Here is a 13,451-nt window from a genome sequence, read left to right on the forward strand (position 1 = left end):
GCTCATGGAACTTATAATCTAGTGGGTACCAGTTGTTAAATTAATGTTTTAGCAAGTAACATTAAATGAATCTCTTTCAGTTTTGACAAGGATTTGTGTTGGGAAACCCATTTTCTTACTTGGGTTTTACCCAGAAACAATGTTAAGGGTCTAATTACGAAGTGTTTCATCCAATTGTCCAGTTTCTTAAAAAGTATTTTGCTCCTGTACTTAAAAAAGGACAAATATATATTACTGGATTTAAAATTGGTGCAAAATCTTTCTTCTCTCTCTCTGTGTGTTCTTCTCCTCCTCCTCCTCTTTCTCTCTTGAAAATGCACACACACAAATGACTTTAGTTATTACCCCTTGCTGAGAGAGGCAGATAAGGCCTATTTAACATGGAGCTAAAATAGTGTACATGACTTAGGAAACAAAATCTCTCCTTTTCTTAATGCTCTCCCTTTCCTTCCTTCTTTAGAAACGAATTTAAGTTTATTTAAATGAAGGAATCCATTTATTAGTTAAGCCTGTAATTATTTTTTCTTTGATAATTAGTTCCATTGCTGTTTTTTTCATTAGCATGTGCACTTGTGTCTTAGCTTATAGTCTTTCTTTTCCAAAGTTAATGAGGTCTGTGAAGAGGCCTACTGCCACGGGAAAGCCAATTGGCTGGAATGCAGCAGCAGGGGAAGAATTCATTACCGGGGAGAATTTTAAAAGGGCAGCTGCTTCCTTAATGCCATAGCTATTACGATGGCAGCTTCCTGCCACAAAGGGAGTATGTTTCATTGATTTTCCTCCTTTCCACTCTCATGCTGTTTCCTAATGATAAATTAAGATATAATTCCCACCTGCTATCAGAGTCATGGATAAGCAGGTTTTCAGATTAGGTTTTCTCTTAATCATGAAGTGTTGTTTTTACTTTTTAAAAGTCTCTAACCATTGTGTGAAAGGTTCAAGAGTAAAGTTGATTTTATTTAAATGTTTTTGTGAGAAATTTAACAAAATCACATATGTTGGGTTTTTTTAATCGATGCCACCATTAAAATAAAAAAATGTTGGCTAAAGAAAATGCATGTTCATGTTTAATTTGTTCATGGATTCCTTCAAGACAGAGATCAAGCCTCCTATCCTTTCTATTTAGTTTCTTATAATCATCATTTCACTGGCTTGGTGCCTGTAGCTCGCTGGTTATGGCTCTGGCCACATACCCTGAGGCTGGCGGGTTTGAACCCGGCCCAGGCCAGCTAAACAACAATGACAACAACAACAAAAAAATAGCTGGGTGTTGTGGCAGGCGCCTGTAGTCCCAGCTACTTGGGAGGATGAGGCAAAAGAATCGCTTGATCCCAAAAGTTTGAGATTGCTGTGAGCTGTGACGCCATGGCACTCTACTTAGGACAACACAGTGAGACTGTGTGTCAAACAAACAAACAAGCAAACTAACATTTCATTATAATATTATAATATTTTTTTCCATTTGAAAATTGTTTATTGGAAAATGTTGGTCCTACACTAGAAATTTCTTGATGTCTCAAAGAAAAGAATGGTGCTTAGTTATGAAAAGGAGAACTTAACCCTATTTTTTCTATTTAGACTCCTTTGCTGCTCACTATTCTATTTAGAAGCCAGAGGGGACTGATTGCTTACTTTGAAATAAACACTATCATAAGGGGTTTTCTCTCTAAATGTGCAACATCCACAGTTCATAAATTTCTTGATGGTAGGGGAGCTACATTAGTGGGAGAAGTGATGTGACAGAGAACACAGAGGAGAGAATATCTGTTGGTGATTGTTTGGTAATAACCCACTGACACAGGCTTTATCCTTTCCAGATCCCAGTCAGTCGTGGATCCTACAGTACTAAAACGCATGGATAAAAATGAGGAAGAAAACATGCAGCCTTTGCTTTCTCTGGACTAATGACATCACACTCCTTTGTGGATTAGAAATGGAAGATTCTGGTTTTCAGCAACGGGACAGCACTGTGGAGGAATTATCAGCTGGAAACCGACTTATTCATGTTAATGTAGCATAATATATAATAAGGCATCAGGCTTTCCCATTTGCCTGAACCATGGGTGCCCTGGGCTGGATTTTAAAAAGTCAATAATTTATTCTGTAAGTGCCAAGTTCTTTGTAAATATAATATAATCTTCATGTCAAGTTTGTAAATTTTGGTAGTAGTTTAATTTAGAAAGGATTGGCTCAAAAGTCTATACCAGTGATATGAACTCTAACGAAAAGCAGAAAAGGCACACAAACAATCAAAGCTAATTAAACGTAGCCCTGTTTTCTATGAAGCCGTATTTGAGCTATCATAGTGATCGTTTCATTGTTTTTCTCTGAAACTGTGTCAGTATTCAAATGTACTTTTAATGGGCACAGGGAACTAAATGATTCTAGGAAATTATCCTGATTAATATATTTCCTCTGTAGTGATTTTCATTTCAGAGAAAACGTGTCTTGATGACTGTAATTGGCCTTGGCCTTCGGAGACAAAGAATAGCAGATGAACTGGTAAACTGAATACTTACTTGAACTTTTCCATATTGTTTAAGTACTTGGAATCTCACAAAAAAGATGTGTTTCCCCAACTAAGATGTAGAATTGTAACAGAGAATGGATTCTTTCTGAACTGTTATCTTCACAACGTGCCCCTTATTCAAGATCCCATTGCACCCCTGTTTGATGTGCTATAAGAACATTTTCCCCCCAAATTCTTTGACCAAGAGAATTAGAACTCATATGTGAATAGCGTTTTAACAGCTAATTTTGAACATAAAATTTTGCCACTTACAGATAAGAGGATGATTTCTAATTATTGTGCACTTGTTTGAAAAAGATATATATTCACACACACCATATATATTTTTACTAAACTGTAATAATTCTTTGATGTGACAGGCTTGTAAAAATAAATCAAACATACTCAATGATCTTAGAGATGTTATAGATGATTCCGTGAGATGCTAATCTGGAAACCTTCCACTGAAGTTAGGAAAAATGAGAAATAGTGAAACAGACATTCAGCATATCTATTGAAGGGGATTAACATTGAATTTACAATGCAGTTTTGAATGTGTGCCATTTTATTTAAATTATATTTTTTTTCAAAGAAGCAACAGGTTTCAACATAGTATAGGTAGTATTCAATAAGAAAGAGTGAAATATTTTTTCTCAAATTCAAGTTAATTATCCTAATGATCCTTTATGTGTATAATTTCTTTTCATAAAACGTGAAAATAATACATTGTATCCAGGAGATTCAAAGAAATCATCTGACGGCATGTAAGAGAGCCTGTAATAGTTTATGTCTAGATTTGGAATTCATATATTATTTAAAGTTTTATTTCATAAAAATTCTATAATTACCACAAGTATTAATAACCATATTTCAAACTTTAACGTGAGAAAGCAAGATTTTTATCACATTTCAGCATGATAAATCTTGAGATTGTGAGCTTACCATTAAAATATTCTTTTGCAAGAAACGTATCTCCAGGAACTCTTGGGAACCAACAAAAATAAAGCCATATGGTGACCTTTACATTTTTTAGCCAAAAACTTAAAATATTCCATTTATAATCCTGTAGCCAAAAATCTTAAAAAGCTAGATCAGTTTGCCAATCTGCAGTGTACAACTAGACTTTTTAATGTGTGCAAAAATGCATTAATTAATATGAATGAAAGATACCTGATAAATGTCAGTCTCCTGTCAAGGGCACGGGAATAATGACTTTCAAGTAATTACTATAAGGATTGGAATGAATTGGAGCCAAAAGTCACAGCATGGCTTTATAAGAATCCTATCCCTAGCTCTGGGCTTTAGTATATAAACTAGTGTCTGGCAATGTGAGCCACTAGCATAAAGCAGAAATGATCTGAGGAGAGAACAGTCAACCCTCCATTCTCATGAGTTTCTCTTGATATGCACCATTTATTGCCAGTTTCCAGAATTCTTTCAGCAGAGTCAGCTTCTTCCTCATATCAGAAAGTTAGTGTCATATATAAAAATAACTAGAATGGCATATTTTATATGTATGCCTGTCTAATTATAAGTATCATTTACACTGTCTTCCAGCCCCACATTTGGAAATTTTGCATTGCATTGCTTCTCGTCTTCAAATGAGCAATTGAGAGTTGGCTAGATTGTGTAAAATATGTAAAAATGAATGAACAAATTGCAACGATGATGCCTTTTGAAATTGCTATATCTAGTTCAGTCTGTGAATAAACTCATTTTCTAGTAATGTTTTTGAAGCTGCTTAGACAAGGGATATTCAGTTCAACTTTATAAATTTTCCCCTTAGCACCAGCTAGTTAGCACTGTTTAGGGATTTTTTCCTCTCGTTATATTCTGTGTCACACATCTATGTGTATTGCTACATAACCAAGTAAATAAACACCCGTGCGTTCTTTATTTTAATTGCAGTAATGCACTGTCACTTACACACATTTAGATACACACACACACCCCTTTGCTTGTTTAGTTGTCTTGTCACTTGAAATTTTGTGGACTTCCAAGAATTAACCACATTTAACTTCAGTAGGCTAGTGGTCCATTAACTTCTCTCACTCTGCCTGCAATAACTTCTATTTCTGAAATCTTTTCTCTCTCCCAGTTATTCAGGGGCAGCTGCTTCCAAAGTTGGTTTAAAAATAAGTAACTTCTCTTATAATATTGTTGGTGATATTTGCACCTGTTCTCATTTGCTATTTAAAAAGGAAGAGATCATCAGGAAAATATACTCTAAGAAATATGAAGAAGTGCCTCTTGAAAAATGGAATCAAGTAGTAATACCAGCATAGGGATTTTATTTGTACTTTCTTCCAGAAAGTAAACACATGCATCTATATTATAAGGGTAAAATTTAGGTATAATTTGAAGAAGGATATTTGAGGCCTTGCTTTCAATATTTTCATAACACTATTAAGGCTCTATTGTGTCACTTGAATTCAGTAACTTTAACACATGTTAATAACAAACCTGGCACTATGCCAAAACAATATACAAGTATTAGAGTTTTGCAAGAAGTTTTTAAGTGGGCATGCATGATTTCTTTCATTTCAACAATAGTTTGCATTAACTATAGACAGAGACATTCATTAAGTCTTTTCATATATGTGCAATGCTTATTTACATTATAAATAAATATTTACTAAAAATTCATACCTTCATCAGCAGAAAAAATGAGCATCCAGGTTCTTTTAATATTATTAACAAGGTCACATTGCTAAATTAAATATTTGAAGTTTCTGTAATAATCCTGAGGGAACAGAAGACCTTCTACTGCATCAAGAAAATCAGAGTTGTTTTAGACATTGGGAAATATCTATATGACCTCACGAAAGGAAGCCTTCAGAGCCATGGAGTGTATTTTCAAGGACATGCTTTCCTTTTTCCACAAACAAGCTAGGTTTACGGACATGTCTCTGGTCCTTTAAAGAAGTGACATGAAGAAAACTCGCTGAGAAGCTGTCCACTGTTCTGTTGCTTTATTTAAAGGTCTACCTTCTTTGCCTGGTTAATAATATTTCCTTGTTTCTTTTTTGTGTATACTTATTAGTGATTACTTGAACAGTTGCCATCAGCCATGAGGACACTTCAGAGAGATTTTCAACACAAAAATTAAAACAGGAAGAGCTCTGGCATGATACTTGAACTCTCAGATATGCTATTTACATTTTTGTCCATCCATAAGTTCATAGGAATATATTCCATTTTAGATCTGCTCTATGGGTACATAGTCGGAAACACAGCAGTACACTTGAAAATTTGTGAGGCCATTAGATTCTGTAAGAATAGGCAGTTCATATACAAATTGGAACAAAGGAAGATTGGTCAAATATCCAGTGTGTGTAATTACCTTCCTAATAACCAAAAGGATTTGTTTTGTGGCTTTTCACTTTACCTGAAAAAAACAGCTTCCCATATGCTATTAGAACTATTTGGAATTATTTACTATTTGAAAGGAACAAATAACTAGAAATACAAAAGAGACTTGACTTTGTAACTTTATTATATACTGATCTTAATGGCTTAGAGAATATAATTTTTTTTTCACGAATTCAGGTGTGTTTTTTTTTTTTTTTTTTTTTTTTTTTTTTGAGACAGAGTTTTACTATGTTGCCCTCGGTAGAGTGCCATGACATCACAGCTCAAACTTTTGGGCTTAAGCAATTCTCTTGCCTCAGCATCCCCCATGTAGCTGGGATTACAGGCACCCGCCACAATGCCTGGGTGTTTTTTGGTTGTAATTGTCATCATTGTTTAGCAGGCCTGGGCTGGATTCAAACCCTGCAGCTCCAGTGTATGTGGCTGGCGCCCTAGCTGCTGAGCTACAGGCACCGAGCCTCAGGTTTTTATTTTATAAATACCTGGACAGTAACCCCACATGTGAAAGCAATGCTATGAATTCTAGTATGTACTAAATATGGAAATAATTTCCCCTGGACTGTAGGTAAAAATATAAAAGAGTAATCCCGTGGATTGAGTCACTCAAATTGGACATTTTTTCCCAAAGGAGGAAGAATGCAATGCAAAGGATATTTTTGAAATAAAAAAAACTGTTTAGAAACCAAATAATTATAGTTCTTAAATACAATAAATGCACTCCTATAGTAAATAGGGGAAGTTGTTATGATTTAGAAGGTGTTTTGTCAGCATTTTGTCAGTCTCAATGCAAATATTTCTGTCCTAAATGATTTATTCTGTCAAAATTAATTTTGTGGTGAACGGGATGGACCTAAAAGAAAATCAAAATAAATTTTAACAACAATTTTAAGAGTGAACAAATCTCAACTATCTTGAAATACTATTGTGGGCTATCATTGATTTAAATAACAGAAATTCAAAACATTGTCTTGTTTCTAATCTAGTTTTTTGGATTTCACATTTGTTTAAAAATAAATAAAACTCACAAAATCAAATAGTTTTTGTTTTGAAAGCACTCAAGAAACAAACAAAAAAAAAGATGTCTAAAAGGAAGTGATGTAAGTCCTCGGACAATACTAAATACACTATTTACTATTTGGCTCAAATGCTACTCCTATTTACCACTACATACTAATTAGTATTTGGCCTTTTGAGGGAGTTTCTGCTTCTTCCTAAATGCATGTCTGGAGGAGCCAGGTTTCCAGCGGAAGTATCCTCAGTGGGAATAAGCCCCGGGCAACCCCAAAATGCAGTAAAAACCAGAGATAGGGTCTTCACTTCTCCTTACCAAAAGGTGTGTTCCTTCCCCTGGGATCATAGAGAAAATAGTTTTAATTATAAAAAGGAAACTATTTCAGAATTCCAAGGGTTTCTGATATCAAGAGCTCTGATAAATAGTTGGCCAGGGAAGAGACGCCACGGGAAGGGATTGTGGGGTCTCCGTTATGAAGTGTGTTTCTACGCAGATACCGCGACACCAAAATTCATACCTCCGAGCACCACTTCTTCCTCTAAAAATAAAAAATAAATATGCTCTGTCCTTCCCTTTTTTTTTCAAGTTGGTATCGTAATGGTGTCAGCCAGAAGCCACACACACTTCGTTGCCTTTCAGGAAAGTTGCTGGATCATACACATAGGAACGTAATTCGCACAATTGTATGCAATTGAGCTATTTGTAAGCTGATTTATAAATCACTACTTAAAGTTTCTAAAAAATACAATTATATGGTTTTTAGTGCTAGAAAAGTATTGTATTCTCTGAAGGCAGCATTCACGGAGAAGACTGGTTCAATGCTTTCCTCTACATTCGTGTGTCTGACATTTTTAATTGGATGTTGAATGCACATGTCAAATTTAACCTCTACAATATCAGACTTCTGTACTTTCACCCTGAACACGATTCTCCTTTAGCCTTCTCATCGTACTAATATCTATGCCAACCTTCTAGTTTCTAGGGCTAAAAGGTTTGGAGTCATTATCTCTTCCTCTCCTCTTTCAAAACTATACCCAATCTATTTCAAAACTATACCCAATCTCTTATACTGTCGGCTTTCCTTCAAAATACCCATAGACGTGGTGGCTCACACCTGTAATCTCAGCACTTTGGGAGGCCAAGGCAAGAGGATTTCTTGAGATCAGGAGATAAAGATCAGCCTGGGCAACAGACCAAAAACCCATCTCTACAAAAAGTGAAAAAATTAGCCACTTGTGGTGGCGCATCTATGATCCCAGCTACTGAGGAGCTGAGGCAAGATTGCTTGAGTCCAAGAGTTGAGGCCTCAATGAACTGTGATTGTGCCACTGCACCCCAGCCTGGGTGATGATAGATAAAGACCTTGTCTCAAAATAATACACAATGCATGTGCATGTGTGCATACAGATATGAATATGTTCAGACTCTGACCATTTCTTTAACCTTCATCATCACTACCTTGGGCCAAGTCTTCAACGCTTTTCAACTGGAATATTTGATCATCTAAAAACTAGTCTCCTTGTTTCTGCCCTTAGCTTCTAGAGCTAATTTTCAGCATACTACCAAGAATAAGTCTCTTCATATGTATCTGAAATCATTTCTTTTTTCGCTAAACCTTTTGAGGAGTGAAAACCCAAATCCTTAGAGTTGTGATAAGAAGGTTGATGGAAGTCTCTAAGAATTCACAGAGCAGAACAGCATAGCTTCTGACTGGGCCCACATTTTTGCCTGTAGAAGGCAAAAGTAGTTGTTAAATACTTTCAGTTTCTGGCTTCTGGAGTCCTTTCACCCCTGTCCTTCACTTTTCTTGCATCATCTCTTAATCTCTCCTTTACTTTATATTCTGTTGTTGAGTTGAACTTTCATCCTGATGTTCCAGGAACTTGTCGAGGGCACTCTCCTCGAGGACAGTTGGCAGTTTTGCTCCCTCTGCCTCTTTCTCCCAGATACCCACAAGGTTTCTTTCTCATCTCCTTCTGGTCTTCGCTCTGATGTCATCTTTTTTTGGAAGACATTTTCTCCCAATTTAAAATGAAAGAGCTCTGGGGTTCTTCATATTTTCCTTTATCGACTAAAACACGGTATACTTTATTTATTTAATTTGTAATTTTCCCCTAATAATGCACGAACACCATAAGGACAGGGATTTTTGTCTGTTTGCTGTATCCTTAACGATGCCTTGATCAGTGCCTAGAAACAGTAGCAAACCCACAAAAATTTCATGAAGATCTTAATTATTTCAGCAAGTTATGTAGTAGCCAGAAGTGTGCATTAAAAGAGAGGATTTTTAGGTGGGGCCTGTGGCTCAAAGGAGTAGGGCACTGGCCCCATATGCCAGAGGTGGTGGGTTCAAGCCCAGCCCCAGCCAAAAACTGCAAAAAAAAAAAAAGAAAAAGATTTTTTTTTGGTTTCTTTAGCATTAAAGAAATCCTATTACTTATCTTAAAAGGGGAAATTTTACTTTCTGTGATGATAATGGAATCATAAATCAAAAATTATACATGTATCCCACTCCTCCCAACTCTGGTGTCTCTATACTCCAGAGCCTACATTTTACATCAGTATTTCAGTTTCGTCTCTAGAAATTACTCCTAGGCTGTTGGACCCTGTATCTATCATATGCAAAGCTTACTCTTTCAGAGAGTATAAGATACCCCAAATGAAAAGTCATTTTGTGACTAAAACCATAGTGAGTTATTCTTTATTGATTATTTTAGTTAATTCCAATTTTTTAAAAAATTGCAGGGGGTAAATAGACTATTATTTCTTCAGAATTGGTAGGCCATTTTAGACAATATGCCTACATAGTTACTTTTACTGAAAACAAAAAGAAAAAGAAGAGAAGGATAATCTTTGACTCTCTAAGATCTTTCCATGATCTGGAAATCTATTGCAGCCATTTAGTCTGTACACCCTTTCAACAGAAGTCTTAAATCAACCGGGTTTTATATTTGATATCTTAACATTCTTCTTATTTTGAAAACTTATCTGACAGAAAATGATAGGAATTGCTCATGCTCATATATTCTAACTGCTTTCCAACTTTCTCTCTCCTCTTGCCTTTAATTCCGGCTTTTTTTTTTTGCAGTTTTTGGCTGGGGCTGGGTTTGAACCCACCACCTCCACATATGGGACCAGCGCCCTACTCTGTTGAGCCACAGGCACTGCCCTAATTCCGGCTTTTTCAGAATGTTACTATCAGTTATGCTTTTAACTATCTCATATTTTTATTTTCTACTACTTGGACTGACTTCCTTATAATTTTCAGCATCCAACTATTTACATATTGGGTCTTGATGTGATGGGTTTCTGAGTTTTATCTATTATAGTTTATCTTTTCATTTTTACCAAACATATGTTATTTCTTTCCCTCAACTAGATTTTTGTGCCTTTCCCTACATTATGGTAATTCAAGCCTCCAGTTTAATAATCTTCTACCATATTATTCATTAGGAAGATACTGAAAATAGCCACGTGTGGTGACTCACACCTGTAATGCTAGCACTTTGGGAGGCTGAGGTGGGTGGATTGCTTCGGCTCAGGAGTTTGAGAACCAGCCTGAGCAAGCACAAGACCTCTTCTATACTGAATTAGGAAAACCGGCCAGGTGTTATGACAGGCACCTGTAGTCCAGCTACTCAGGAGGAGAGTTGCTGTGAGCTATGATGCCCTGGCACTCTAACCAGGGCAACAGAGTGAGACACTGTCTCAAAGAAAAAAAGAAGAAGAAGATACTGAAAATAAAGGATTGGCAGGTGATATTGAGGAAGTAACTATAACCTGGAGAATAAGGAGAGATTTTTCAATGTTTTCGAAAGTCAACCCATCTTTTAGTGGCTTTGTGGTGGGTATGGGCTGTTTCTTTGTGTGCTATGGAGCACATTGTTAATCAATATATATTGTTTCTTGTCACAAGTTACACAAATATATGGCAATCAGGGTTAACAGTTTGAAAGCGTTTCGTTAGAGAGGAGAATTAATGGCTCTTACTCAGGAACAAGGCAGAATTTTCCTGTGCTTCTTTCCGATTGCTCTTTGACATTGTACAGCGAAAACCATTTACATCTGACATTCTTTTTTCCCCAGTCTTTAAGAATGTGTTGAGCATTACTTCAGAAATAAAAGAGCTCAAGTTCACATGCTCGTTCATATGCTCTTTCACTGAATTTTGTTTCTTTTATAATTGACTTTTATGGTTGAACTCCAAGAATATGCTCCTTGGTAATTTTATCAATTATGTCTACTGTATAATAGATTTAGAAATTTTCCAAAGCAGGTCATTGTTTATTATAGTCTTAAAATCATAGACTAATGTTTTATTTCCTTTTTTAAAGAGGAGTTATTTCATTGTCCTTGTTGGTTTCTGAAGATGAATAAAGTTCTTTTAAATAAAATGTTACTCCATGAAATTTCAGCTTCAGAAGTGTGGGTGTGTGTATATGACTTTTCAGTTTTTCATTAATAACTAAATTCCTGTATATTTAGAAAACATCACATAAAATGGCTATACATAACTTTGTCATTAAAATATGGAACCACCTTATAGTCCCAGCCACTCTGGAGGCTAAGGCAGGAAAATTGCTTGAGCCTAAGGGTTCAAGTCCAGCCTGGGCAATGCAATAAAACCCATGTCTAAAAATAGTACAAAAAGCATTGACAAAATGAAGTCCTATGAAACTGAGGTTTGTATTTGGAAGTATGAAAATTTTTTAAAACTTATTTTAAACACGCATGGCTATATTATAATGTTATTTTGAGTTTATTGTTGATTTGACCAAACATGATAAAATTGGTGCAAATTCCAAATCAACTAGAAAAAATTCCCTCACTTCTAGAATGATAACATTGTGATATAAGACAATATCAGTTATAAAAAGCTTCCTCTTAAAGCAGTAGAGTGGATCAAATAATGGCTTCAGCTTACCTGTTTACCTCATTTTTTTTTTTTTTTTTAGAGACAGAGTCTAACTCTCAGTAGAGTGCAGTGGCATCACAGCTCACAGCAACCTCCAGCTCCTGGGCTTAGATGATTCTCTTGTCTCAACCTCCCAAGTACCTGGGACTACAGGCGCCCACCATAATGCCCGGCTATATTTTTGTTGCAGTTTGGCCGGGCCGGGTTCGAACCTGCCACCCTTGATATATGGGGCTGGCGCCCTACTCATCGAGCCACAGACACCACAGACACCACCCTGCTTACCTCATTTTTTACACAACACATTTATTGAGCACTTAATATGTCTGAGCACTGGTGTAAACAAAGGAGTAAACAAAGCAAAGCCCCTGCCCTGCTGAAAGTCACATTCTAGTGGAGAAGACATAGAGAAAGCAGGGAGTTGCAGGCGTAGTGAAGATTGACTAGTTTCATATTGTGACCTCTAGCACGCTGTTTTCTCATCTGCATAATGAGGCAATAAATTGTACCAAATTAAGATCTAGATTTTGTTGCGTTGACAACCTGCCTCTTTCATTTTCCTGGAAAAAACCAACATAATCTTTGATTCATTCTGGTTTGAGGATGCCTATTTTGTTCTTGTGGTTTCTGTCTCTGCGCTCAGAGCTGGCGGCAGCATCTGCCTGGCTGTAGACGTGCAGGGAAAATGCATCCTGTAATCTGTGCTCTTCAGTATCACCCAGAGACGCTGGCACCTGCAGTTTTGTCTCTCCTAAGGTACATTTTGCACTGCTTTGACACATTTCTCACAATGAACTGAGAAATACGCATTGATTTTCTATCAGAAGACAAAAAGGAACCAAAGATTAAGAAGTTCTGACAGATTTTAATCTTTCCATTTCATATGTTATTTCCCCTTATCCATAGACAGAACCACAACCCCCTGGTTTTCTTTGATGGGTTTACATAAATTTATATAATATAGATAAGGAAAGCCCCAATCATATGGTTTTAGAGAGGCTAATTTAGGTAGTATTGAAAATATTATTTCCTCTGAGTGTGTAAAATGTCATGAGAATTTTTGGTTTATTTGTGAAGTGGTCATATTATAAAACACCTTGAGAAACTGATGATGGGAAAGTGTCAAAGTATGGGCAAAGTAGAATCCCAGGATTGTTGCTCATAACTGATCAAGGAGGGGCTATGAGAACATTAAAGGTCTTTTTTTTTAATGAACATAAAAGGTGTCTCTCTCTTTTTTTTTTAATGAAATAGTAATTTTACAACACCTTTCTTAAGGAACATGGAACTTCTCTGTTTTTATTCACAGAAGAAGTAATCAGTTAATCAGTGGAATGTCTATGTTAGTGCAAGCTGGATGCCGTGTTAATTAATGAACATAAAAATTGATTTTCCTTTCACATCCTGATTTCCATAATGAAATATTTCAGGCCATTGGTGATTGATTCATTAGGTGTATGCAGGGAAGAAGCAGAGCATCTATTATGGTGGTAATAAAGCATCCTGTTTCTAGAGGCAGGAAGGTATAGACACCTTTCAGGTCGCCTGTTTCAATGAACTGATTTCTTTATGAAGTCTTTATAAATGTATTTCCCTTGTGGATTGTATACTGAAGATTTAAGCTAGTCTCTATAACATAATAA

The 13,451-nt window shown here is 36.1% G+C and overlaps 1 protein-coding gene across 1 annotated transcript in view; it reads left to right on the forward strand.

The window, feature by feature from the left end:
- The window catches only part of CLVS2 (clavesin 2), an 87,519-nt gene extending 77,671 nt beyond the window's left edge, over positions 1-9,848 (forward strand). Inside the window, exon 6 of the mRNA XM_053592785.1 lies at positions 1,818-9,848. Within this exon, the coding sequence (XP_053448760.1) occupies positions 1,818-1,905 (88 nt within the window). The 3' untranslated portion in view covers positions 1,906-9,848. The remainder of the gene's footprint in view (positions 1-1,817) is intronic.
- Positions 9,849-13,451: the final 3,603 nt, after the last annotated feature.

This window comes from Nycticebus coucang, chromosome 5 (genome assembly GCF_027406575.1).
Source record: "Nycticebus coucang isolate mNycCou1 chromosome 5, mNycCou1.pri, whole genome shotgun sequence".
Taxonomy (NCBI): domain Eukaryota; kingdom Metazoa; phylum Chordata; class Mammalia; order Primates; family Lorisidae; genus Nycticebus; species Nycticebus coucang.